At 43.1% G+C, this 26890-nt stretch overlaps 1 protein-coding gene across 5 annotated transcripts in view; it reads left to right on the forward strand.

Moving 5' to 3' along the window:
* The window catches only part of LRP1B (LDL receptor related protein 1B), a 2071868-nt gene that overhangs the window by 1268045 nt on the left and 776933 nt on the right, over positions 1 to 26890 (forward strand). For all 5 annotated transcript variants that reach the window (XM_073647246.1, XM_073647248.1, XM_073647249.1 and 2 more), the window contains exons 22-23: positions 1478 to 1678; positions 10396 to 10641. In XM_073647246.1, coding sequence (XP_073503347.1) covers positions 1478 to 1678; positions 10396 to 10641 — 447 coding nt within the window. The remainder of the gene's footprint in view (positions 1 to 1477; positions 1679 to 10395; positions 10642 to 26890) is intronic.

Genomic DNA, 26890 nt, shown 5'->3' on the forward strand with positions numbered 1-26890 from the left:
TCAAATGTGATACTTCTAGGACAAGACAATTGAATTTTTCTCTCTTTTTTTTCCCGGTAGATGTGCAATGATTGATATTAGGGATGAAACATATGTCAACAAGACTCAAGTCTTGTCACTGCCAGTCCAACCGAAAAAATAAATAAATATATATATATATATATATATATATATATATATATATATATATATATATATATATAAAGCATGAAAAATATTTTGTATTTAAACAGTAGTTAAGATCATGGCTGTATTTTTATCATAGAAGCATTTATTAAGAGCAATGTTTGTTGTGATTTTCAAAAATGTTGTATTAAGAAGATTATTATTATTAATTATTACTATTTTCCTTATCATTATTATTATTATTATTGAATGTTTTCCATTCTTTGAATTTTTCTTTGCCATGGTTGCCAAAATTTCTGGAGATGTTTAAGCCCTATCCCACACCCTCCCAGTAACACCCACATGCTGGAACATACACTTTTAGGTGAAGTTTTTATAAGCACAATCCTTTATGGGTCTAGAGAAAGTTGACAACTATGTAGCACCTATCGACATGACGGAATCTTACCTGCAAATCTATGGAGATCTGACCATTGAGACTTCCACCAATCCATAATACCTCTTCCGAAAAAAGTAGTGGCCAAGCTTGAGTAACTCGACTCTATTGAAAGTCTATGGGACTGCTAGGGAAAGCCAAGCGCTGGTACTCCGCTATATTTGGTAGTCACATAGACAATGAATGGAGCTGAGGAATGCATACATGACAGCCTCTTTATTCCAACTGGGCATTTTAGAGCCCTCTTCTCAGGGTTGGTGATAGTCCCAACAGCTAGGCCTCCTTAGATACGTGAGTTATCATAAATTACAGTTTTTGGAATAATCGTTTCAAGGAAAATTGAGAACTACATCCAATGGGTATATTAGAAAAATCAGCCAAAAAATATATAGCATGAAGAAGTAATAGATAGTCACCAGGGTAAATTTCGGTTGGCACCAATGGTGCCACCACTCCTGTGGTCCTCAACGGTGTGTGTTCCCTTCTTCAGTGATGATGTGCCATCCATACTCATTTGGTGACCTCAATCACTGGTTTAGGGTAATGCTAGCATTTATTGTACATGGACCTGGAGGCTAGCAATTGGCTGAATGGTCCCAATCAAATGGATGGCAAAAAAATCATCACACCACGAAGTGAGAAGAAACCGGTGAGAACCACTAGAGTGGAGGCAGTGGAATTTGATTGTGTAAGCAACTTTAATTTTTACAATTTCTTTCTCGTGAGATAGTTTCCTAACATTCTGGAAACCCCTTTAAATTGCTAAAAATTAATAACTCAGCCATGTATTGACTGGGGTACAAAATACACACTTTCAAAAATGTCTTCCAGTGATTTTTGTAACCAATAATCTTGAGAGATGCAAATACATGAAAGCAATCCCTACTGATATTTCTGTTATTTCTTTTTCCCAAGGGAGATGCATTAGCAATGCATGGGTATGTGATGGCGATATTGATTGTGACGACCATTCTGATGAGGATAATTGCGAAGGTTATATGTGTGGACCACCCAAATACCCCTGTGCTAACGATACCTCCATCTGCCTGCAGCCTGAGAAGCTATGCAATGGGAGAAGAGATTGTCCCGATGGATCTGATGAAGGCGAAATATGTGGTATTTTTCAGTTTGAATTCAATTATTTTGTAGAACAATTTATATCGGTGAGTCATCCGAAACCAAGACCATGAGGTAGTAGCCTCTTTGTATAGAGTTGATGTATATTTTCTGGGAATAGAAACTTAATTTACTAGTATTAGCTATAATTCAGTAGAAGATCTCATTGGGATGACTACTAGGTAACACTGTGATTAGTACTCAAGGACACTTCTTGAAGGACATTTATAGAAGCCCTCCTCCTCCTCCCATCAAAGTTTTTATCATCTTATTATATTGCAATAATCATATTATATAGCACTGTGTACTTACAATTGCTCATTTCGCCTTTCTACCCAGTTAATTCTTCTCTTTTCTCTGCTCTATGTAGAAACAGGAGGTCTCTTTTTCCCTGCATGAGTCAACCCTTCTTCAATTCCTGATCCAACTCCTCTGCTCCTCCTCTCTGCCAGGGAGTTTTGCATTGATGACTCATGCAGGGAAAATTGACCTCCTGTTTCTACATAGAGCTTAGAAGGATTCGGCTAGTCAGTTTTTAATCATGTGATGTCATAGACGTAATGGAAAAGAAGAGAATTAACTAGGTACAAGGGCAAAATGAGCAATTGTGAGTACACAGTGCTATATAACATAATGATTGAAATATATTATGAAGATAACAATTTTGATGGGAGTGCTTCTTTAAAGCACCCCATCTGATGAAAGGATAGGGAACTCATGATCTATCTTGGGAGATGGTCATCAAAATTTAGGGTGTTGAAGTCACAGGACCCCAATTTTCCTAACAGTTGTGGAGCTAGAGGTTAGAAACCCAGCAATCAGACTTTTATGCCCATGGATGTGCCTAGTAGAAAGGACAAGAACTTATAATCAACTGACATGTGTCTTCTTTAAAGGCATTGTCTCAACATGAATACCACTACGCCATTCATTGTCAATGGGATTGAAAAGACCAGCTCCCAGATCTTCTCAACAGTCCCATAGACAATAAATGGAGCAGCAGCGTTCATGTGCAAACACGGCTCTATACTAATGGGGCCTTTTGGTGACCTGATCTCAGGATCGATGGTGGTTCCATTGTTTGAACCTCCAGTGATCAGTTAAGACTTGGGACAACACCTTTTTAGACATCATTCAGATTGCCACATTATGACTTATACTACTGTGTGTCTTGAAGTCCAAAGAGCCATACTGTATCTCTGTATGTCTACAATAAAAAAGCTAAAATTGCAAAGTTATAGGATGCCATAGGTCGGAGGGAAAAAAAACTTAGATACTTTGCAACATGTGTCAAAATCAACGTACAAAAGCTGGTTCTGCGTAATCGCATCTCATTGACAACTTACTCTGCTTCAAAAAGGGCAAAATGAAGAAAGACAAAGTATCAACTCTTAGAAAATTTTTTCCAAATAAATAAAGTTAACCTATATCTACAAGATCGGAGATAATTTGCTAGTGGTGGGTTGTATCTGACTGCTGGGACCACCAGAGATTGCAAGATCTGGGCTATTGAACCCACATCTTCATCTTAAATGATATGGAAGTTCTCATGCCCAACCTCTGCTCTCTTTTTTGTCCAAGGAACTGTCAGGTACAGACAAGGACAAGACTCTGCTTTTTTGAGCAGCCTCCGTAACAATTTATGGAGGGGATTTTGAGCATGCGCACGTATGCTCCATTCAGGAAGGAGTTGCAGAGCTCCACTGTTGAGGTTTCAGAACAATGATCTTAGGTTTGCCTCTTGGAGTAGGAGATAACTTGCTTTTTTGGGAATAACTCTTTAATTTTGCTATGTGCATGCTGGTGGACAAAATTCTGGTTCAGTTGACACATGAATATTGATCTCCACCAAAGTAAAATGCTGCTGCTATGTACAATTGCCATCCCCAATTAGCATCAAGTGTATCAACAAAACATCAATAGGAATCGTAATGTTGTAAAGTATCTAAGCGGATGTGATTTATATAACAAATATTTGAGTTTACTGTGAATTTGCTATAAATTAAGAGAGAAAGCTCTATACAAAATCTTCTTGAAAGACATAAAAGTTCACAGCATGAGATTTTTTTTTTTTTTTAAGAAAACACCTAAAAGGTTCTTCAAAAACCCTGAGGTCTCTTTGAAGTAGTCCTTGATACTTTTTATATGTTTGGCTTTATAAAATAGATCAGATGACAGACAAAGATACAAAACTACAGAATGAATACACAGAAACTTTGGTTAGGAAAAGTGGTTGGCCTGTTTGTTTGGGTAAAACTTCACTTTCTCGGACCTTTGCAGGGTTTAATGAAACATAGCTATTAAAGGATAGCCACAAGATGGGTGATAATTTGCTGATTTCTGTGTGTCCCACTGCTGGGACCCCCAACGTTTCTGTTAAATGAATGGATTTCTGAACAGAGTGCTAATCAAGCATGTCCTCCATCATCCTACTCACTGTCCATGGGATACATTAGTTGAGTTACATACTCTTGTTTCAGACCTCTAAACACTTCAGTATGTAGCTAGCTTCACACTTGAATAGAACCTGTGCTGCAACACACTTCTATGTCCGCGCACACACGACCAAAGATCCTTAAAGGGGCCATCTTAAAGGGGTTGTCCACTTTTGGGGACTTTTTTTACTTTGCTTAAATGCATGCAATTGGGGCTAAAAATCATTTTTGCAATTGGGTTTCATTAAAAATTACAGGCATACAGGTCTGGTCACATGCTCCTCCATTCCTCCATCAGCCATTTTTTGGACTGGAGAGTTGTGCAGTCTTTGATGAAAGCTGCACTAACAAGAGCAGGAGAGGAACGTCTCATACCTATGTAGTAGTAAAGGCCACAAAATCATGTCCACAACGTATCTGTCAAAATAAAGATAATGTTTCCAACCCCATTAACTCATTCTGCAGCCAGCAATAGACAATATAATACAGTGGCTATAGGAGGCAAACGGTGCAACATTTTTAAGGAAACCCAATTAGAAAGATAGTTTTCAACCCCAATTGTATGCATTTAAGTAACAGAAATGTCTTTAAAGCGCATCTGTCATCAGGATTGTGCTCAGTAAACTACATACACTGTCAGGTGGGTGACATTACACTGATTAAAATGATACCTTGGTTGATGAAATCTGTCCTGTGGTTCTTGTGTAATCTTTACTTTCAGTTTGGAGATAATGATATGCTCATGCTCCGGGGGGCCTGTGGGGGGCGCTCTGTCTGGTGCTCTGCTTACATATTCACCTGTATGCCCTTAAGACAGCTCACTGTGCCTTCACTGACCTGTCTCCTATTTTTCCTAGCCCTGCACTACTAGATGCATTATGTAAAATAGGAGGCTGGTCAGTGAAGTCACGGTGATCTGTCATAAGAGCATATCACTCGCCCCCTGGGCCGTGGGGCACTCGGAGCCAGGCAATAGGGAGACGATGGGGGTAGTGGTGGCGACCCGGTTCCATGGCTCAGGGTGGTCAGACCAATGGTAGTCTGCTATGTGCTGTTGATAATGTCCGACTACGCCACCCGTGGATTGCGGTTATTATGAACCACCACTGCAAGGTAATCCACTGAGGCTGATGGTGTGTGCAGCTGAGATTGGAAGAGTGTAGCCCCAGGGCAGTGCAGTGGATGGTGGGGGGGATGGTTCAGGGAGTCCCAGTACCGGTAGTGCTGGCGGAGCGAGAAAGTACACAGACAACGTACTGCAGTCCAATGTCTTTTACTTACAGTTCATGTGCTCCGGGTCACTTCGGCACCAGTAGTGACCGCCCGAGCCGTGCTGCGTCCAACAGGTGTGGGGCTCGGTCAACTCCCAGGCAATTCAGAAGTCTGGCTCAGGACCCCCTTTTATCCTTTCTCTGGCCTGCCTCACCAGTTACCCACTTTTGTCCAGCTGCCGTGGATCTGCGCGGGTAAACGTGGGCCCGGTTCCCCGCTGTCCTATATGGTGCCTTCCTAGCAGGTTTGATGAGGTGTCGCACCAATAAATGATCACGACCTCCGGTCTTTGGCTGAGGGTTGTTTCTCCTCCACCAACTTGGGATCCGGTAACCTTAATCTGCCTGACCCTTCACCCTGTATTCTCATGGGTTCTTAGGGTCCCTTCCACCTTCTTGTTTCTGAGCCTTTCCACACTTTGGATACTTCTCTTTCTGTTTCTGTTCCTTGCTGTTCCTTTCTGTTCCTTTCTGTTCCTTTCTTCTACTCCGGCCTTCACTCTAGGCCTGTCTCATGGAGCTGGGCCGAGGCTGAGCCACAGCTCCCTGTCACATCTCCACTCTGCTTCTTCTCTGACTGAACTGACTTCTTCTACTGTTAGAACTAAGATGGTGCCCACCTTATATACCCTTCCCTAGTGTATGAGCTCAGGTGACCAGCAACCAATGAGCTCCTTCCTATGCTCAGAAACCGTCCCCTATCTGCTCCTACATCACTGGGTATTCCTCCCCCCTCCCCACTCCAGCCAGGGACATGGTCTGTCGTGCCTGCATTTCTGTCTAATGGGAGCACCGTTGAGCTGTCCCTCGGAAATGGGGTGTGTGTGGTGTATGCAGCTATCTGAGCCCTGGTCCACACTCCATCCTTACCCGGGAGTGGAATATCACACCTCTGGCAGAGGTGCAATACCCCTGTAGCGGCCGAGCCCTCGGGGCACTACACATACAGATGAATATGTAAGAGCACCAGATAGAGCGCCCCCCACAGGCCGCCCGGAGCACATCATATCATTATCTCCAAACTGAAAGTAAAGATTACACAAGAACCACTGGACAGATTTCATCAACCAAGGTATCGTTTTAATCAGTGTAATGTCGCCCACCTGACAGTGTATATAGTTTACTGAGTACAACCTGCTGACAGGTGCACTTTAACTTAGAAATGCCTTTAACTTAGAAATTTATCTACAGGATATTTGATAGCTTGCTAATTGGTGTGGGTCTGACTGCATTCAACCCCTTGAGAATGGGGCTCTGAAATTCCCTAAAAGAATGGAGTAGTAACCATACCTGCACATCACCACTGCATTCATTAAAGAAGCACTGACATCAAAGTTTTTATCTTAATCATATTATATAGCAATGTGTACTTAAAATTACTCATTTTGCCTTTCTACCCAGCTAATTCTTCTCTTTTCTCTGCTCTATGTACAGACAGGAAGTCTCTTTTCCCTGCACCAATCATTCCCCTCTTCGACTCCTGACGGAGCTGCTTTCTCTTCCCCCTACCAGGGACTTCTGCAGTGACTTAGGACTTATTTTGGGAAAAGAGACTTCCTTTTAATTAGTTGATATCACAGACCTAATGGAAAAAATAAGTATTAGCTAGGTAGAAGGGCAAAATGAGCAATTGTAAGTACATAGTGCTATGTAATATTATGACTGCAAAAGGAGAAAAATGTTGATTGGAGTTCTTCTTTAATTATGGGAGTGACAGAGATAACTGAGCGCTGTACTTGACAACTTCCAGAATTCCCATAGAGAATGATAGGAGTGGTGTGCGTTTTCAAACAGACACCGATCCATTCTAACATGGGAATCAGAGCGCTTCATTCCAACCCCCAGTTATAGGAAGCTATCACCTATTCAATGAATAAATATTGACTTGCCGAGTAGCTTCAATCCCTTTCACAAGTGTACACAAATAACTGTGTTATGTAAAGGGCACCAATCCGCAAACATTCACTCTTGTACTAAAGTATCCATTTACATGTTATTGAAACCGAAGGTGCAAAAATTGCAGAAAAATTATCCCATGAAGAATTGACATAGCTGGCAAAGAGTTGCATTTTTGCTTTAGACACCATTTTTCCATTCGTACTGGTTATTTATATACCTTAATATTTCGGCTTTCGAATGCCTCTTTTTGTGTCCCCCACCTCCCCCCCCCCATTGAACGCTTGTAACACTGTCAAAATTGCAGGTTATTTGTGTCTTCAATATATGATTTTCTCCCAACTCTTAACCTCGAATTTCCAATTGGAAATTACCAATCACCTCCACTAACCTGCATGTTCTTAATACAAGACCTTTTTAACTTTACATGCATTCGACTTGTCGCTGGCAATAAAGACTGTCATCAAAAGCTATCCGTTTCACTAAAAGACTTCCTTGAATTTCCTGCAAGTCACTTAATGTTTTTCGACTCAGCCTTATTTTTCTCCTTAACCCTTTAAGGTCCCAGGTTTCAATTCTATTCATAGACTTGTAAAATAAGCTTTTTATTTCATCGATATCTGCATTTTTTACCTGTTTGATCAATAAAGAACATTTAAGATGGAATTCCAAACATCGACCGATGGTTCTGATTGCATTTAGGTCTCCTACAGATGACAGAGCCCTGAGGTTGTATTTTGTATGGCATTGAACTATCAGTATATTGTTCCTTAAAGAATTGAATATCTCCAACATTCAGCTTCTGATGGAATCGGGAACCTTTCTAATATTTTCATGTGAAATCATGGGCATGTAATGGGCCTCAGAGGAAATTGGAATTGTGCAAAGTCATAATATGCCTTATATATGACACCTTAAAACAAAAATGTTGATATTCTATGAAGATCTGGTTATGAATGTGGGCCATGTCAACATCATGGTTGGTGTTGATTAAGACTTTGGCCCCAATTCTTCAAAATTGGAGTTTTTCACACCGGTCTTGATGAGGAGATCTGCTGGAGCCAGACGCTTCTGATTTATTAAGAGTCACAGAGTCACTCACCTCAAATCTTCCTCCGATCAGGGGTTGGAGTAAGATTTGTGGCATATGGTACACCACCACTCATCATGAATGTAATGTGCAGCATTCGCCACACCCCATCGATTAACTGTCCGGCCGCAGCTCCACTTTGTCAGAGCTGGGCAAAAATGACATGAAAACACCAAAAGTTTCAAAATGTTTACGCGGACTCGCGTTGAACCAAAATTTTCACCTTTTTCAATACTTATTACCCCAGAAATCTGGTGTAAACACTTTGATGAATTCGGGGCCAACCAGAATGGAGCTCTATTGTATTGTGAGAAGACCCAACTCATTGGTTGTGAAGAGAGAGAGAAAAAATTGTTAAGATGGTCATAAAAGAAGAGAGAAAAGATGACGACCATAAGGAAAAACAATGAAGACAATCACGGAGAGCAATAAAACATCAATGAAATTCAAACAAATATTAGAAAAAGAATATACAAATCTTAAAACTTAAGTGGGTGCCACTCACCAGGAATTCTGGAAACTACAATCAGGAAACTATAACTTGGCCTATTTAGAATACCCTATTGGTTTCACCTGCAATTATCATGAAAAAGATAGAATTAAACCAAGAAAAGTATGTAGCAAAGATCACCCAACCTTTATGACACCATACTTTTGATTTCTCTAATTAATTTCCATCATAATGTGAAGAAAAAAAAATGTCATAAAACAGGACTACCGACCGAGGCACTTTATAGATTGTGATCAGATTAGGTTATTTCTTCCATAACTTTCTAGAAGGTGCAAACCCTTAAAATGGCCTTGTTCACGTATATAAATTTTCCAATATATAGTGGAGGCCTCATGAAGGGGAACCCAATTATTACTCTATGAGAAAAAGTGATGTAATACATCAGATGTACATGAGATGAAAGATGGAGAACCAAATACTTCATTGGTCTAGATCAGGGGTTGGCAATTAATTTTACCAAGGGGACACATGAGACCATAGCTGTTGTAGAGAGCAGAACCAACATGCTGAACTTAATTTTGCTTATTATTATGCCATTCTATGCAGCGGTATCTGCACTTTTAAGATGAAATCTTAATCTAGGCATTGGGTGGGCTGCTTGATCCAGTACGTCTCTGCTTCCAGTCCGTGGGCTGCGCAAGAACAGCCAAAGGGCCGGATGTGACCCACACTCCATAGCTCACCCAAGTCTAATCTAAATAATTAGCTTTAACTTGAGATACCTAAATGTTTTAAAAAATTATTATTATTTTTTATTTTTTCTTGTTCACCTTATTTAGATAATTTTTTATTGTTCTCTTTTTTTACGGCTAGATAGGACACATACCCATTATAGTCTATGAACCTTTTTTTGAGAAATAATGGCCCTCAAATAAAAACTGAGAAGTGTCCAATTTTGATCCAACTTTGAACCTAAATTTTGATAAAAATAGATCATTCAATTCCAAAATGTCCGTGAGGATGGACAGAAGACAAGTGCCACCCTAGTTGCATCCTAATGCTGCCCATTTTTCAATATCTAAAGAAATGAAACGCTTGGAAACCAGAAGTGAACTGGCTCAGCTAATCAACTGATCTGGACAGCCAGCCCCCTTCAAGCACATCACCGACTTTCAGAAAAGAGGAGAAACTCTCTATGTCAAAACAAACAAAGAAGTTGAGCTGTCGGATCCACAAGAAGAAGTTTCAAATTGTAACATCACGGACAGTTTCATAATCAGGGGTATAAAATAACTTTTTATTACAACTTTTTATTCCCCCCCTCCCATCTCGACAACCCAATATACTCTATATCCGTACAAAGAGTTTTAAACTCTTAATCATGAAAATGAAGCTTCAACCACTATAAAGATGAATTAAAAATGGACTTATGGAGACCAAAAAAAATAACAAAACAAGAAATGATGTTCAAATATGGGAATTCTCATTAAACTTTATTTGTCGCTTCGTTACCTTTGGGTAACGTGTATTATTTTTCTATTGAATGTATTTTATCTCTTTTACATTCCTTTCAGATGAATGTTATTTGAACAATGGCGGCTGCAGTCACCAGTGTAGTGTTGCTCCCGGAAGAGGAATTGTTTGCTCGTGCCCACAGGGAATGTATCTGAGTGTTGATAACAAGACCTGCGACATTGTAGATTATTGCACAAAGCATTTGAGATGCAGTCAAGTGTGTGAACAACACAAAAATGTTGTCAAATGTTCCTGCTACGAAGGTTGGACATTGAATCCTGATGGAGAAACATGCAGCAATGTTGGTACGTAACACCTAGGTTGTGACCATTGCTCTATTTATGCTGTTATATGTTTAGGCATTGTTTACACCTATTACATTTTATGTTCTATTTACAAATTTGACTAATAACTAATTAGTATCAATCCTTTGAAAATTGTATCTGAAATTTACTGTGCGCCCATTCAGTGATGTTCATGGTTAATATAGAAATCCATAAGGTCTTCTGATTTGTAAGCCAGGCATGAAGGCATCTGTGTCTCACGCCACAATGTTGATGTTGCGCGAGGCCTACATAATCAGAAGAAGAGCCGAGGATCCCGGTAGGTAGACGGAGGTTCTGGTCAACAGCAATGAGACCGTCAAACAAGGGTCCTGCTACTGTTTTGAATCATCTCTGGTAACCATACATGGAATTTCTAGGCAGCTATTATAATACATTTTGGAAACTATGGTCATACGTTTTAATATCAGTATTTCTATCCTTTAAATTGATGTCTTATCACTAGGATACGCAATCATTTATGATCGATGGGGTTCCCACCTCTGGGATACAGAAGCTTAAGGGGGCACAACATTGATTAATAGCTTTGTCTCCTTATGTGTCACTTTGTGCCACCCAAGTTTGTAAGAATCCATCCAGCCATTACTTTAATAGTACCAGCTACAGTTGCTTGTGCAGTGGGTGATTGGGGTTCTGGTGTGCAGGAGGCAAACACTTAAAGGGGTTATCCAGGACTATTTATGGGCTTAAGAGCTAACAGGCAGGCTAATGACTTACCCGCCTGTTGTGCCTAGAGCCGATCTCTGCCGAAACAGAGTGGTCATGGACCTCTCCTGCCAGAGATTTAGCGGCTTCTGCTGATGTCACGTCGACAAGACAATGACTTCTCTTCCACTCTGCTCTGTTGATGGGGCATGACTGCCGATGTTGGGCTGATTGACAGCTGGCTCCCCTCTGCCTAACTGCATGGAGCTGGCTGTCAATCAGCATGATGTAGGCAGCCAAGACCCATTGACGGAGCAACCCGGAAAAGGAAGAGCTGCTCTCTTGACGTGGAGCCACTGAGTCACCACCAGGAGTGGTTTGTGACCACTAGGGGCTGCCACCGGGTAGAGTGGGCAGGTATTTAACATCTACCTACCTGTGCCTGTTTTTTGGGCCTATAGTAAAAAAATATTTCTGGATAAACCCTTTAAGAGGACACAACTCACATTGTCAGGATCGGTGGGGTCTAACATTTGTGATCATAAAGGGATACCATATTGTAGATGGGAATATAAAGGTAGTTAATACTAGTGTTGAGCCACCCCCGTAGTGTTCGAGTTCGGTTCAGTTCGTCGAACACCCTTGTGTTCGCCGACCTGTTCGTCGAACTGTTCGTCGAACACCTTCGAACACCATTAAAACCAATGGCAGGCAAACAAAAACACATAGAAACACATAGAAAACACCTTCAATGGTGTCCAAAAGCTGACAAACTGCTCAGAAGACATAACTAACACATGGAAAAGTGACAAGTACATATAGTCATGCGAAAAGAAAAGAGGTGGAGGAGTAAAAGGAGGGGGAGACACAGATATAGGCATGTCATGCCCTTCTAAAATCCAAAAAGTGAGAAGCCGACACGGCCTGTCCGTTCCTGCCCGTGCCACCTCCGTGTCGCCGGGTTTGTGCCAGAGCCGCGGTGGACCCTGACGGCCAGCCCCCCTCTCCCAATACTGGTACCTGTCCGCTGGTGGGTCGAGCCCCCCCGCGGTGGGGGGGGAATAACATCTGCAGAAGAAAGACCATCTTCCAGCCAAACTAACATGTCGACTTCTTTTCGTGGACAATGTGATACGATCCCTTTGTTACGGACACGCCCATCGCTACAAATTCCAGATGAGGCACAAAAACAGCAGGTGCTTCAGCGGATATCAAGTGCTCCTTCAAATGGGCTCTCCTCCACCTCAATTTCAACATCACAAATACTCCAGTCCTCAGAGGTGTCACCCCAATCGCACTTGCTTCCTCACAGCTCCCAAGTCTCCAGCTGCCCGTCTGAGTATGGGGTAACACAGATGGTTGAGTCTGCAGAGCTGTTTACTCATACTATAGCCTGGGAAACGGAGGTCTGCTCCAGAGCTTCTGTTAATCCAGATTAGGAAATGATCTGCACTGATGCCCAGAATCTTTATAAGTCGGATCCAGGACCAGATGAAGAAGGTTCTGAGCATAATGTAGACCCTCGTTCCCAAACTGTAACTCCTGTTGGTGGAGACAATGATGAAGACGATGATGAGACTCAAATACCTGATTGGAGCGACAGCTTGACTTTTCGGTCAGGGCAGGAAGAGGTTGGCTTTGAGGACGACTGGTGTGATAACACACAGGGTGATGATGACAAGGTTGGAGATCCCACTTACTGTCAACCCACAGTCAGCCAGTGGATGAGGTCACCCGGGCCTTTGCCTGGCCTTGGGGATGTTGCGGTGGTCGTCTCCCTGGCCCCCTACCCTGGGGTCACTCTTTAAAGGGGGGGATAATTGTTAATTTTATAAGAGTTCGTGACGCCACCTGTGGTATCTGGTGAGAAGCACCAGCGCTGCAGCAGTCCACTGAGGCCCGTGATAAGGCAGCTCGATGGTATAGCTCCCCACAGGTGGAGCTAGGTCTCAGGGCAGCGTATGCAGGGGGAATGCAGGACAGGCGAGACCCAGCTGGGTCAGAGCAAGAACGGGAATGGACACAGTAGTCACTTCAGTACCTTTTACTGGAGGAAATTCAGGCACATACCGGAGCACTGTAGGGTGAAGGGTGCATATCAGGATCCTCCCCAATGAGCGGGTGTAGGGCCTCCTGTTTCTTGCCTCTGCGTAGTAAGTTTCTGACCTGCCTGGAGCTAGGCCTAACTTTGTCTCTGTCCTGCGCTGGCTGACCTTGTGGTAGGGCCTTCTCTTGGAGTTCACGCTCCCAGTATGCGGGGCCTAAGCGTCTCCTGGCTCTGTTACGTATCAGCACCTTAGCGATCCTGGGACTTGTAGTTCTCCAGGGATTCCGGTTATGCCTTACTGGGTCATAGAGATCCCGGTAAGCTCGGATCCGGTATCCGGTAAATGCTTCGGGGTGAGCTGGTTAAGCTCCTCTGCCCCTTATGTACTAACTCGCCACTCGCCTTCGGCCTACTCGGGCCCTCACTAGGCTATACACACTAACGGCAGCTTGCCGCGCTTCACCGATCTTATGGCGCCGGCACACCTTAAGCTCTATCTGGGCTCCCTGAATCTAGCTAGCGGGAGCCTTGTGCTCCACTGCTGAACTATTAACTGAGTTCTCTAGACTAGACTGAGCTCCACTGCAGACTGACCTCTCTTAGGCTTCTCTACTGCAGGAACTCTTCAGAGGAACTGAACTGCCTAGCTCCACCTTCCCTATTTATATCCCTAACGGGCTCCCTCTGCTGGTCTGAGGTGGAAGGTGGAGATGTGTGAATGTTTATGGGGGCATCTTGTGGAGGATTCCATCAATACACTCTTCTAGGATCTGTGATACCAAGCGCAGCGGGGCGTCACAGATGCTATTGACGACGAGGTTAGGTTGCGCCTTCCTGGACAGAGACGGAGTACTGGAAGCACGTCAACAACTGCATCCTCAACCACAACTCTGCCTCTGACCACAAGTCGTAGTGGCTCTTCAGGTCGCATGGGCTCTAAGCCTTGCATAGCCTGGGCATTTATTCAGATCGATAAGGATGACCCAACTCGTGTTATCTGTAATATTTGTCACCAAAAGCTAAGTAGAGGCAAAAAAATCCATAGTTTGAGTACTTCATGCATGTACCGTCATATGGATATGAAGCATAAGTTGCAGTGGGAAGCTCACTGTGCTACAATGCGGCCTAGCAGGCTGGGCCAACCACCGTCTGCCCCATCTTGTGCATCCGTGGCCTCTTCATCCTCTGTGACTGGGGGGACAGCAGTCACACATGTTTTTGGACGCAGACCTGCCACCTCTTTACCTGCAACAGCCAGTGTGATTGGCAGGTCGTCAGTTCATTGGGAAGTGGAAACTCCTGCTGGTGTTGAGCGCTCTCTGACATCGAGAGCACCACCTTTGGATCAAGGCAACCTAACATGTCCGCCTGCATCTTCCTCACAGACCGGCAGTTTGCCGGGGACACCCTACTCAACCCCGTCAAAGCACAACAGCCAGCCCTCGGTCCCTCAGATGTGGAAAAGTAAAAGACCATTTCCTCCTAGCCATGAGAAAGCTAAGAGGTTGAATTTCACCATCTGCAAGCTGTTGGCTACAGAAATGCTGCCTTTCCGCCTGGAGGACACAGTGGATTTTCGAGACCTTATGTCCATCACAGTGCCCCAGTACCAGATGCCCAGTCGGCACTACTTCTCAAAGAAAGGTGTACCTGCGCTCCACCAGCATGTCGCACACAACATCACCGCTTCTTTGAGAAACTCTGTGTGTGACAGGGTGCATTTCACCACAGACACTTGGACGAGTAGGCATAGACAGGGGCGTTACATGTCGCTGACTGGGCACTGGGTAACTATGGTGACAGCAGGACAAGGGGCTGCTGTCCAAGTCTTACCATCCCCACGAGTTTTGCGTCAATCCTCTTTATCTCGAAGTTCCTCCACTGCTTCTGCCTCCTCAACCTCCTCTCGGTCCTCCACCTGCACCCAAAGCCTGTCTGGTAATGCCACCTGCTTTCTAACTGCGCAGAAGGAATCCTGCACACCTCCTTACTATGCTGGCAGCAGGGCTCAACGGCATCAGTGTTTACTTTGAAATGTCTGGGAAATGTGAGTAACACAGCTGAGGACTTGTGGTCAGCTCTGGAGACCCAGTTTCATGAATGGTTGTCTCCACTGGACCTGCAACCAGGGAAGGCCGTGTGCGACAATGCTGCAAACCTGGGTGCGGCCCTTCGCCGGGGCAATGTCACACACGTGCCTTGTATGGCTCACGTGTTGAACCTGGTTGTCCATACATTTTTAGCCCACTATCCCGGACTAGATGGCCTTCTGCAGAGGGCACGGTCGCTGTGTGCTCATTTCCGCCTTTCGCATCCCGCAGTTCAACGACATACATCTCTACAGAAGTCGTTGGGCCTGCCAGTTCACCGGCTGAAATGCGATGTGCCGACACGGTGGAATTCAACTCTGCACATGTTGCAGCGACTGTGGCAGCACCGACAAGCCTTGGTGCAATACTTTCTGACGTATAGCCTGGGCCAAAGAGATCCAGAGGTGGGGCAAATCACGCTGCAGGAGTGGTCTCAGATCAGGGACCTATGAAGTTGACGCGCTCCCTTGGCCGTGGGGTACCCTGAGCCGGGCCGGTAGACGCTGGGTGTTGTAGTAACTGTGGCGGTGACCCGGTCCGTGACCCAGGGCGGTCAATCCAATGGTAATTTGTATATATGGATTTTATAATGTCCGACTACGCCACCTGTGGAGTGCGGCCAAAGGGGCCGCCGCTGCGGAACAGTCCTCTGAAGCTGGTGGTTTTGCAGCAATGGTATTATTACTCACCACAGGAAGAGTGTAGCTTCAGGGCAGTGTGGGTGGATGATGGTGGTTGTAGTGCAGGGAGTCAGTAATGAACACAGAGTCCGTGTGATGCAGTCCCAAGATCTTTACTCACAGTTTTTGCAGTCCAGATTACAGGTACCAGAGCAATCTCACCCGTCATGCTGTGCGTACTCAGTGAGGGGCTCAGTCCACCCCCAGATAGCTCCGGAGTACTTAGCAGGACCCCCTTCTGTGTGTCCTTTCTCTGGCCTTCTCCCTGCACCTCACACCCAGTGACACTTCTATCCGGTATCCTCGGGCCTTGGCTGGCGACTTGTGTTCCGTCCCCTGGGTCCTATGTGGCTACCTTCTTAGTGAGACTGGTGTGGACTTTTGCCTGCAGTACATGAAATGCTGCAGCCTCCGGTTTCTAGTTGAGCCTTGCTGTTTCTCCTCTAGTTGAGGGACCACTTCCCCTTATCTGGCCTGACCCCTCTACCTCCTGGTAGCAGCGGGAGTACGGGTGGCCTTCTGCACGGCCCGTAGCCCTAGGGTCCCTTCGGTTCCTGGAGCCTTCCTGCTCCCACTCCTCTCTTCTCTCCTTCAGTCCTGGGCCTCCCAGGCTAGGCCCGCCTCCGGAGCAGAGCTCATGCCGAACCTCTGCTCCTGTCACTTTTCCTCCTCTGACTGGCTTGCTCTTTCTAAGATGGCTTCCTATTTATACTCTCCCTGTCATGTGCTCCCCTAAGCTGCTCCCCTAAGCACCCATTACATAGGACCCTCCCACCAGCTAGGGACCTGGGACTGTGCTCTCCATTAGGAGCAATCTCGCCCTACCCTCACTGCGGGTATGTGTTGGATGCAGGTGTTAGGGTCCTGAGCCATATGCCTTCCTTACCTGAGGGTGAGATACCACACCTCTGGGTGAGATGCAGTAACTCTGTGGCGACCGAACCCTCAGGGGCGTCACACACCCTTCTGCACAGTTTTGAAATGGCGCCGAAGATGTTTAGTGCTGACGACGATGCCATTATGAGCATGACAATTCCGGTGATTTACATGCTGGAGCACACATTAAACAGAATTCAGAGTCAGGTGGTGGGACTAGAGGAGGTGGAGGAAGTAGAGGAGGAGTCGTATGCGGAAGGGATAACATCTCCAAGGTCCAGACGGTTGGCAGCACCAAGGCGGCTGGCATGGGAGGGTGGGGGAGAGGGATTAACCAGGGCGCATGGTAGCAGCTAAACTGTTGAGGAAGGTGCAGGAGCCGAGGAAGAAGTGGAGAATGAACTGGCGTTGGGCATGGAAGACTCATCCGATGAGGGAGACCTTGATCACATTTCTGTTGTGCGAGGTTGGGGGGAGAGGGCAGAGGAAGGAAGCATGATTCTTACCTCGCTACCAACACAACAAGGACTTGGTCCTCCTGGATTCGCATGACACATGAGTGCCTTCTTGCTGCACTACCTGCAACATGACCCTCAGATTGCAGAATTCGAAGTAATCCCGACTACTGGGTTGCCACACTCTTAGATCCCCGGTACAAAAGTAAATTTGCCGAAATAATTCCTGCCATAAAAAGGGATTGACGCATGCAGGAGTATCTGCAGACGCTGTTGCAGAATCTTACATGTGCTTTTCCACAAAACACCAGTGGTGCATGAAGTGAATCTCACAGTTCTAACTTGCCAACCGTGGGACTGTCGACTCTTCATCACTCAAACCGTAACAGTAACACAGGATCTGCTGGTAACAGCAATTTTGTGGAATCGTTTCACCACTTTTTTAGACCATCCTTTGCAAGGCCACCGGAGACAAGAAGTCTGACACATAGTCAATGCCTAGAGAGGATGGTGCAGGAGTATCTCCAAGTGAACATCGAAGCCATGACTGTGTCACTGGACCCTTGCTCATTTTGGTATTCCAATCTGGAAAAATGGCCGGAGCTCGCCACTCACGCCTTGGAGATCTTGTCATGCCCTGCAGCCAGTGTTCTCTCTGAACGTGTGTTCAGCGCTGCTGATGGTGTGCTGACAGATAAGCGCACACGGCTGTCCACTGAGAATGTAGACAGACTCACGTTCATAAAGATGAACAAATCATGGATTCGCAAAGACTTTTCTAACCCTGTGTTATCCTTGGGAGACTAAAAGCTTGAGGATTTGGTAATATCACCTCACCAACCGTTTTAAGCAACTGTGGGGCAATTGATGCCACTTAACCCTAGAACGCATGACCAGAAAAATCTACACTTTCATATACCTGGGGCCTTTTAGGCCCGTGTGCAAATAACATGGAATAACTCAAACTCAAATGACAAACAACTATATACATGAAGAATACCTAGAGTTTCAAAATTCTAACTAAAGTAATCTTGCAGAAAATAGAAAACAATTAACAGGGTGGGACTGCGAGGTCCCAGGTATGCGTTCTAGGGTTAAGTGGTGTCTGTGCCACAATTTTGGGAAAAAATGGAGACTCTTTTTGGAGTCCCTTTGCTGTGTCTTACGTGACGTTGGCATCGTCAATTCCAGGTGGGTTGGGTCACTCCCCCCCCCCTTTTAACTGTAAGAAACTACATACACTATGTCTTGGGGTAACACAGATGGTTGAGTCTGAAGAGCTGTTTACTCAGAGGTCTGCTCCAAATCTTCAGTGTCTGCTAGTCAGCGTAGAATTTTTAACTGCATCTAGCCTAGGCAATACTTTGGGCGTAGTAGCCCAGCTGCGAAGCAAGCTGCACCGCCTGTGTATCTAATAAGAATATTTAAATGCATCTAGCCTAGGCAGACTGTGGGGACCCCCAACCAAACCCAGACGCTCAGCCCCCCTACCGCCCCCCTTTCCTTGACAATATAATAATGTAACTCTTACAACTGGATGGGTGAGGATCGGTCACAGCTTTATTAACTCTTTATACTCATTCCATTAGAAAGGCATTTTATTTCTAAAATAATTCAGCTTGTTGCAGCATGCCCTGGGTCTCCACTCCGGCAACTTGGTCAACAAGTGTAATTCTCCTACATGTCCTTTCTATTTCCAGGCCACGGAGGATCCTGCGTACTCGTATGCAGGACTCTGACCCCCACCCATCACTCTTAACGCTTGTTCCACTCCGTCCTGGAGTCCTGACAGGAATATGTCCAGTCCAATATCCATTAAGTGAACACCGTCGGGCCGTATGAGGCCTGCTTTATCTCCTTCCAGTTGTCGGTGTCGTACCACTACACCGCCTCTGTCTCTTCTAAATTTTGCCATCCGAATATTTATTACCCGCCTTGTCCGTTCAATGGCCGTGATGTCTCGCGCACCTTGCCATACCGCTATCGGCACAATCTCTGACCATACTATAGCTAGTTTTGTGAAAAATTCTCTGAAGCGCTCAGTGTCTAGTTTCATTATTGCCATTAGCTATGCGCTCTTGTGATGACCTAGGTTGTTTCCCCCGGTCTGTATAACTAAGATGACCGGACATCTTGCCACTCTCCCTACCTTGATTACCTCCATTAGTACCTGTGGCCATAGCAGGCCTCTAATACCTCTCCAGTTGAAATATGTGTTATGAAACTCTAATTTCCTCCCGCCTGGGCGGACTTTCGCCCTTTTTTCTGCCCAATATATATACGAGTGGCCTATCACCCACACTGTTGGCTTAGCGTCACCTGTAAAAGAAACAAACCACGTTAGGATAACAAGTCCGGTCTTATGTATCTTGCCAAACACGTGGATCGCCATCTCCCTATCCTCTGAACTTCCATTTCTGACAGTCCTGCTCTTGCTGCTTCCGTGGCCGCGCCTATGCGGAATGAGTGTGCCCCGTAATCTTTGGGGTGGTTCCCTGCCTATGTTATGCATTTATTAAATATAGCTTGGAACTGGTATCTTGATAATGGCGTTCCATCAATGTGTGATAGGAAGAAATTACTTTGTGATCTGATGGTTAGATATGTTTTTACTATTGTTACCCGACTCAGTGTACCGTTTGTGGGTTGTAGAAGTACCCAAGTGCCCCTGCCCGCTGGAACCATTTTCGATTTGTGTATGCGTAGACGTATAGCATTATTGGCTATGACTACGTCCTGGTGTAATAAGCCTCCACTGGTGGTAATTTTGGATTGAGGGACTAATTCGCTTATGCATAGCGCCCCGAAGAAGGCGATCACAAATGCAGTAGACAGTAGTGTTGCTTCAAATTGTGAGTGTCATGTTAATGGTGTTAGGGATAAGATGTGAGAAATCAGTTTTAGTGACACGGGACGGGACGTCTACACTCCTGACTTGGCTGACCCCTTTTCCACCCTTTTATGGATTGTCTGATGATGAATTTTTGTCACATCTCCCCAATTCAGTAGTTGGAAGTGAAATGTTACTCCGGTCAGACACCGCTGCGCTGACGCCCCTGATATGCCCCTCATCATTAGCTGGTCGAGAAATTCTATGATGACTTGTGAGCTGGCTTGTTCACATTGGTCAACCCGTCTGCCTGCTACTAGTCGTGTCCACTCTTCCCATGCCTTACCGTATGCTTGCCACGTCGACGGGGCAACTGACGCTCTGATTAATGGCATCAACTATTCGCCACTAGATCCCAAAGGGAAGGTGGGCAACTGTTGCCCGATGGGTGGGCGTTGTGGAAGAGCTCTGTGAAAATCTGCCAATTGAATTGTTATAAAGCGTTAGCAGCAGCTTTAGACCCCTCAGCATAGTGGCTAGCGCGGACCCATACATTGTGTTTTAGGCACAGGAATGCTAGCCTGTGTAGTAGGCCTAGCACTGGGAGAGACAATGATGCCATCTTATTAATGCAGTGCTCTAGGCTGGTGTTTTTTGTTATGAAGCGTATATTTTTGTAAGCCAGGAGCGCGCCCCATATTTCTATTGCTACCACTATTGGGAAGAAAAATTATTTTCAGGGCTAGATGCAGCTAAAACTTATTATTAATTTAAAAGCTGGTGGAGCTTGGTATAGATGGCCTAATACAATGAGTCCCACACACTGTTAGAAGGCCAAATATTTTTTCAGAGGTAGATGCAGAAAAAAATTATATTCAGTTTGCAACCTGATGGAGGTCAGTATAGATGGACTAATAGAACAAGTCCCACACACTGCTAGAAGGCCAAATATTTTTTCAGAGATGGATGCAGATAACAATTATTTTTAATTTGCAACCTGATGGAGGTCAGTATAGATGGACTAATAGAACAAGTCCCACACACTGCTAGAAGGCCAAATATTTTTTCAGAGCTAGATGCAGATAAAAATGATTTTTAATTTGCAACCTGATGGAGGTCAGTATAGATGGTCTAAAAGAACAAGTCCCACACACTGCTAGAAGCCCAAATATTTTTTCAGAGCTAGATGAAGACAAAAAATTATTTTGAATTTGCAACCTGATGTAGGTCAGTATAGATGGACTAATAGAACAAGTCCCACACACTGCTAGAAGGCCAAATATTTTTTCAGAGCTAGATGCAGAAAAAAATTATATTCAGTTTGCAACCTGATGGAGGTCAGTATAGATGGACTAATAGAACAAGTCCCACACACTGCTAGAAGGCCAAATATTTTTTCAGAGCTAGATGCAGACAAAAAATTATTTTGAATTTGCAACCTGATGGAGGTCAGTATAGATGGACTAATAGAACAAGTCCCACACACTGCTAGAAGGCCAAATATTTTTTCAGAGCTAGATGCAGACAAAAAAATATTTTGAATTTGCAACCTGATGGAGGTCAGTATAGATGGACTAATAGAACAAGTCCCACACACTGCTAGAAGTCCAAATATTTTTTCAGAGGTAGATGCAGAAAAAAATTATATTCAATTTGCAACCTGATGGAGGTCAGTATAGATGGACTAATAGAACAAGTCCCACACACCGCTAGAAGGCCAAATATTTTTTCAGAGCTAGATGCAGATAAAAATTATTTTTAATTTGCAACCTGATGGAGGTCAGTATAGATGGACTAATAGAACAAGTCCCACACACAGCTAGAAGCCCAAATATTTTTTCAGAGGTAGATGCAGAAAAAAATTATATTCAGTTTGCAACCTGATGGAGGTCAGTATAGATGGACTAATAGAACAAGTCCCACACACTGCTAGAAGGCCAAATATTTTTTCAGAGCTAGATGCCGATAAAAATTATTTTTAATTTGCAACCTGATGGAGGTCAGTATAGATGGACTAATAGAACAAGTCCCACACACTGCTAGAAGGCCAAATATTTTTTCAGAGCTAGATGCAGATAAAAATTATTTTGAATTTGCAACCTGATGGAGGTCAGTATAGATGGACTAATAGAACAAGTCCCACACACTGCTAGAAGGCCAAATATTTTTTCAGAGGTAGATGCAGAAAAAAATTATATTCAATTTGCAACCTGATGGAGGTCAGTATAGATGGACTAATAGAACAAGTCCCACACACAGCTAGAAGCCCAAATATTTTTTCAGAGGTAGATGCAGAAAAAAATTATATTCAGTTTGCAACCTGATTGAAGTCAGTATAGATGGACTAATAGAAAAAGTTCCACACACTGCTAGAAGCCCAAATATTTTTTCAGAGTTAGATGCAGAAAAAAATTATTTTCAGTTTGCAACCTGATGGAGGTCAGTATAGATGGACTAATACAACAAGTCCCACACACTGCTAGAATGCCAAATATTTTTTCAGAGGTAGATGCAGAAAAAAATTATATTCAGTTTGCAACCTGATGGAGGTCAGTATAGATGGACTAATAGAACAAGTCCCACACACTGCTAGAAGGCCAAATATTTTTTCAGAGGTAGATGCAGAAAAAAATTATATTCAGTTTGCAACCTGATGGAGGTCAGTATAGATGGACTAATAGAACAAGTCCCACACACTGCTAGAAGGCCAAATATTTTTTCAGAGCTAGATGCAGACAAAAAATTATTTTGAATTTGCAACCTGATGGAGGTCAGTATAGATGGACTAATAGAACAAGTCCCACACACTGCTAGAAGGCCAAATATTTTTTCAGAGCTAGATGCAGACAAAAAAATATTTTGAATTTGCAACCTGATGGAGGTCAGTATAGATGGACTAATAGAACAAGTCCCACACACTGCTAGAAGGCCAAATATTTTTTCAGAGCTAGATGCAGATAAAAATTATTTTTAATTTGCAACCTGATGGAGGTCAGTATAGATGGACTAATAGAACAAGTCCCACACACAGCTAGAAGCCCAAATATTTTTTCAGAGGTAGATGCAGAAAAAAAATATATTCAGTTTGCAACCTGATGGAGGTCAGTATAGATGGACTAATAGAACAAGTCCCACACACTGCTAGAAGGAGAAATATTTTTTCAGAGCTAGATGCCGATAAAAATTATTTTTAATTTGCAACCTGATGGAGGTCAGTATAGATGGACTAATAGAACAAGTCCCACACACTGCTAGAAGGCCAAATATTTTTTCAGCGCTAGATGCAGATAAAAATTATTTTTAATTTGCAACCTGATGGAGGTCAGTATAGATGGACCAATAGAACAAATCCCACACACTGCTAGAAGGCTAAATATTTTTTCAGAGGTAGATGCAGAAAAAAATTATATTCAGTTTGCAACCTGATGGAGGTCAGTATAGATGGACTAATAGAACAAGTCCCACACACTGCTAGAAGCCCAAATATTTTTTCAGAGGTAGATGCAGAAAAAAATTATATTCAGTTTTCAACCTGATGGAGGTCAGTATAGATGGACTAATAGAACAAGTCCCACACACAGCTAGAAGCCCAAATATTTTTTCAGAGGTAGATGCAGAAAAAAATTATATTCAATTTGCAACCTGATGGAGGTCAGTATAGATGGACTAATAGAACAAGTCCCACACACAGCTAGAAGCCCAAATATTTTTTCAGAGGTAGATGCAGAAAAAAATTATATTCAGTTTGCAACCTGATGGAGGTCAGTATAGATGGACTAATAGAACAAGTCCCACACACTGCTAGAATGCCAAATATTTTTTCAGAGCTAAATGCAGAAAAAATATTATATTCAATTTGCAACCTGATGGAGGTCAGTAAAGATGGACTAATAGAACAAGTCCCACACACAGCTAGAAGCCCAAATATTTTTTCAGAGGTAGATGCAGAAAAAAATTATATTCAGTTTGCAACCTGATGGAGGTCAGTATAGATGGACTAATAAAACAAGTCCCACACACTGCTTTAAGGCCAAATATTTTTTCAGAGGTAGATGCAGAAAAAAATTATATTCAGTTTGCAACCTGATGGAGGTCAGTATAGATGGACTAATAGAACAAGTCCCACACACTGCTAGAAGGCCAAATATTTTTTCAGAGGTAGATGCAGATAAAAATTATTTTGAATTTGCAACCTGATGGAGGTCAGTATAGAAGGACTAATAGAACAAGTCCCACACACAGCTAAAAGGCCAAATATTTTTTCAGAGGTAGATGCATAAAAAAATTATATTCAGTTTGCAACCTGATGGAGGACAGTATAGATGGACTAATAGAACAAGTCCCACACTCTGCTAGAAGGCCAAATATTTTTTCAGAGCTAGATGCAGATAAAAATTATTTTTAATTTGCAACCTGATGGAGGTCAGTATAGATGGACTAATAGAACAAGTTCCACACACAGCTAGAAGCCCAAATATTTTTTCAGAGGTAGATGCAGAAAAAAAATATATTCAGTTTGCAACCTGATGGAGGTCAGTATAGATGGACTAATAGAACAAGTCCCACACACTGCTAGAAGGAGAAATATTTTTTCAGAGCTAGATGCCGATAAAAATTATTTTTAATTTGCAACCTGATGGAGGTCAGTATAGATGGACTAATAGAACAAGTCCCACACACTGCTAGAAGGCCAAATATTTTTTCAGCGCTAGATGCAGATAAAAATTATTTTTAATTTGCAACCTGATGGAGGTCAGTATAGATGGACCAATAGAACAAGTCCCACACACTGCTAGAAGGCCAAATATTTTTTCAGAGGTAGATGCAGAAAAAAATTATATTCAGTTTGCAACCTGATGGAGGTCAGTATAGATGGACTAATAGAACAAGTCCCACACACTGCTAGAAGCCCAAATATTTTTTCAGAGGTAGATGCAGAAAAAAATTATATTCAGTTTTCAACCTGATGGAGGTCAGTATAGATGGACTAATAGAACAAGTCCCACACACAGCTAGAAGCCCAAATATTTTTTCAGAGGTAGATGCAGAAAAAAATTATATTCAATTTGCAACCTGATGGAGGTCAGTATAGATGGACTAATAGAACAAGTCCCACACACAGCTAGAAGCCCAAATATTTTTTCAGGGGTAGATGCAGAAAAAAATTATATTCAGTTTGCAACCTGATGGAGGTCAGTATAGATGGACTAATAGAACAAGTCCCACACACTGCTAGAATGCCAAATATTTTTTCAGAGCTAAATGCAGAAAAAATATTATATTCAATTTGCAACCTGATGGAGGTCAGTAAAGATGGACTAATAGAACAAGTCCCACACACAGCTAGAAGCCCAAATATTTTTTCAGAGGTAGATGCAGAAAAAAATTATATTCAGTTTGCAACCTGATGGAGGTCAGTATAGATGGACTAATAAAACAAGTCCCACACACTGCTTTAAGGCCAGATATTTTTTCAGAGGTAGATGCAGAAAAAAATTATATTCAGTTTGCAACCTGATGGAGGTCAGTATAGATGGACTAATAGAACAAGTCCCACACACTGCTAGAAGGCCAAATATTTTTTCAGAGGTAGATGCAGATAAAAATTATTTTGAATTTGCAACCTGATGGAGGTCAGTATAGAAGGACTAATAGAACAAGTCCCACACACAGCTAAAAGGCCAAATATTTTTTCAGAGGTAGATGCATAAAAAAATTAAATTCAGTTTGCAACCTGATGGAGGACAGTATAGATGGACTAATAGAACAAGTCCCACACTCTGCTAGAAGGCCAAATATTTTTTCAGAGCTAGATGCAGATAAAAATTATTTTTAATTTGCAACCTGATGGAGGTCAGTATAGATGGACTAATAGAACAAGTCCCACACTCTGCTAGAAGGCCAAATATTTTTTCAGAGCTAGATGCAGATAAAAATTATTTTTAATTTGCAACCTGATGGAGGTCAGTATAGATGGACTAATAGAGAAAGTCCCACACACTGCTAGAAGGCCAAATATTTTTTCAGAGCTAGATGCAGATAAAAATTATTTTGAATTTGCAACCTGATGAAGGTCAGTATAGATGGACTAATAGAACAAGTCCCACACACTGCTAGAAGGCCAAATATTTTTTCAGAGCTAGATGCAGAAAAAAATTATATTCAATTTGCAACCTGATGGAGGTCAGTATAGATGGACTAATAGAACAAGTCCCACACACGGCTAGAAGGCCAAATATTTTTTCAGAGCTAGATGCAGAAAAAAATTATATTCAATATGCAACCTTATGGAGGTCAGTATAGATGGACTAATAGAATGATGCTATGCGCAAAAGGTTTTACTTCACTAGGTGCAGTAAAAAAATTGGTATTCTATACACAGGTGGTGTAGCTTGCAACACAGATAGGCTACTCCACTGACTAACACACTCTGCAATAGGCCAAAAAGGATTAGCTTTGCTAGATTTAGCCAAATGCTGTTAAAAAAACTTGCACAGCACTGGCACAGACCTGCCTGGCAAAACTGATAGGAACTGATGTAACTTAGTCCTGAAAAGGACTGCAATTACAATTAGTCTTTACTCCCA

Source organism: Phyllobates terribilis, unplaced genomic scaffold (genome assembly GCF_046119375.1).
Source record: "Phyllobates terribilis strain yellow unplaced genomic scaffold, ASM4611937v1 Scaffold_9__5_contigs__length_417890890, whole genome shotgun sequence".
Lineage (NCBI taxonomy): Eukaryota > Metazoa > Chordata > Amphibia > Anura > Dendrobatidae > Phyllobates > Phyllobates terribilis.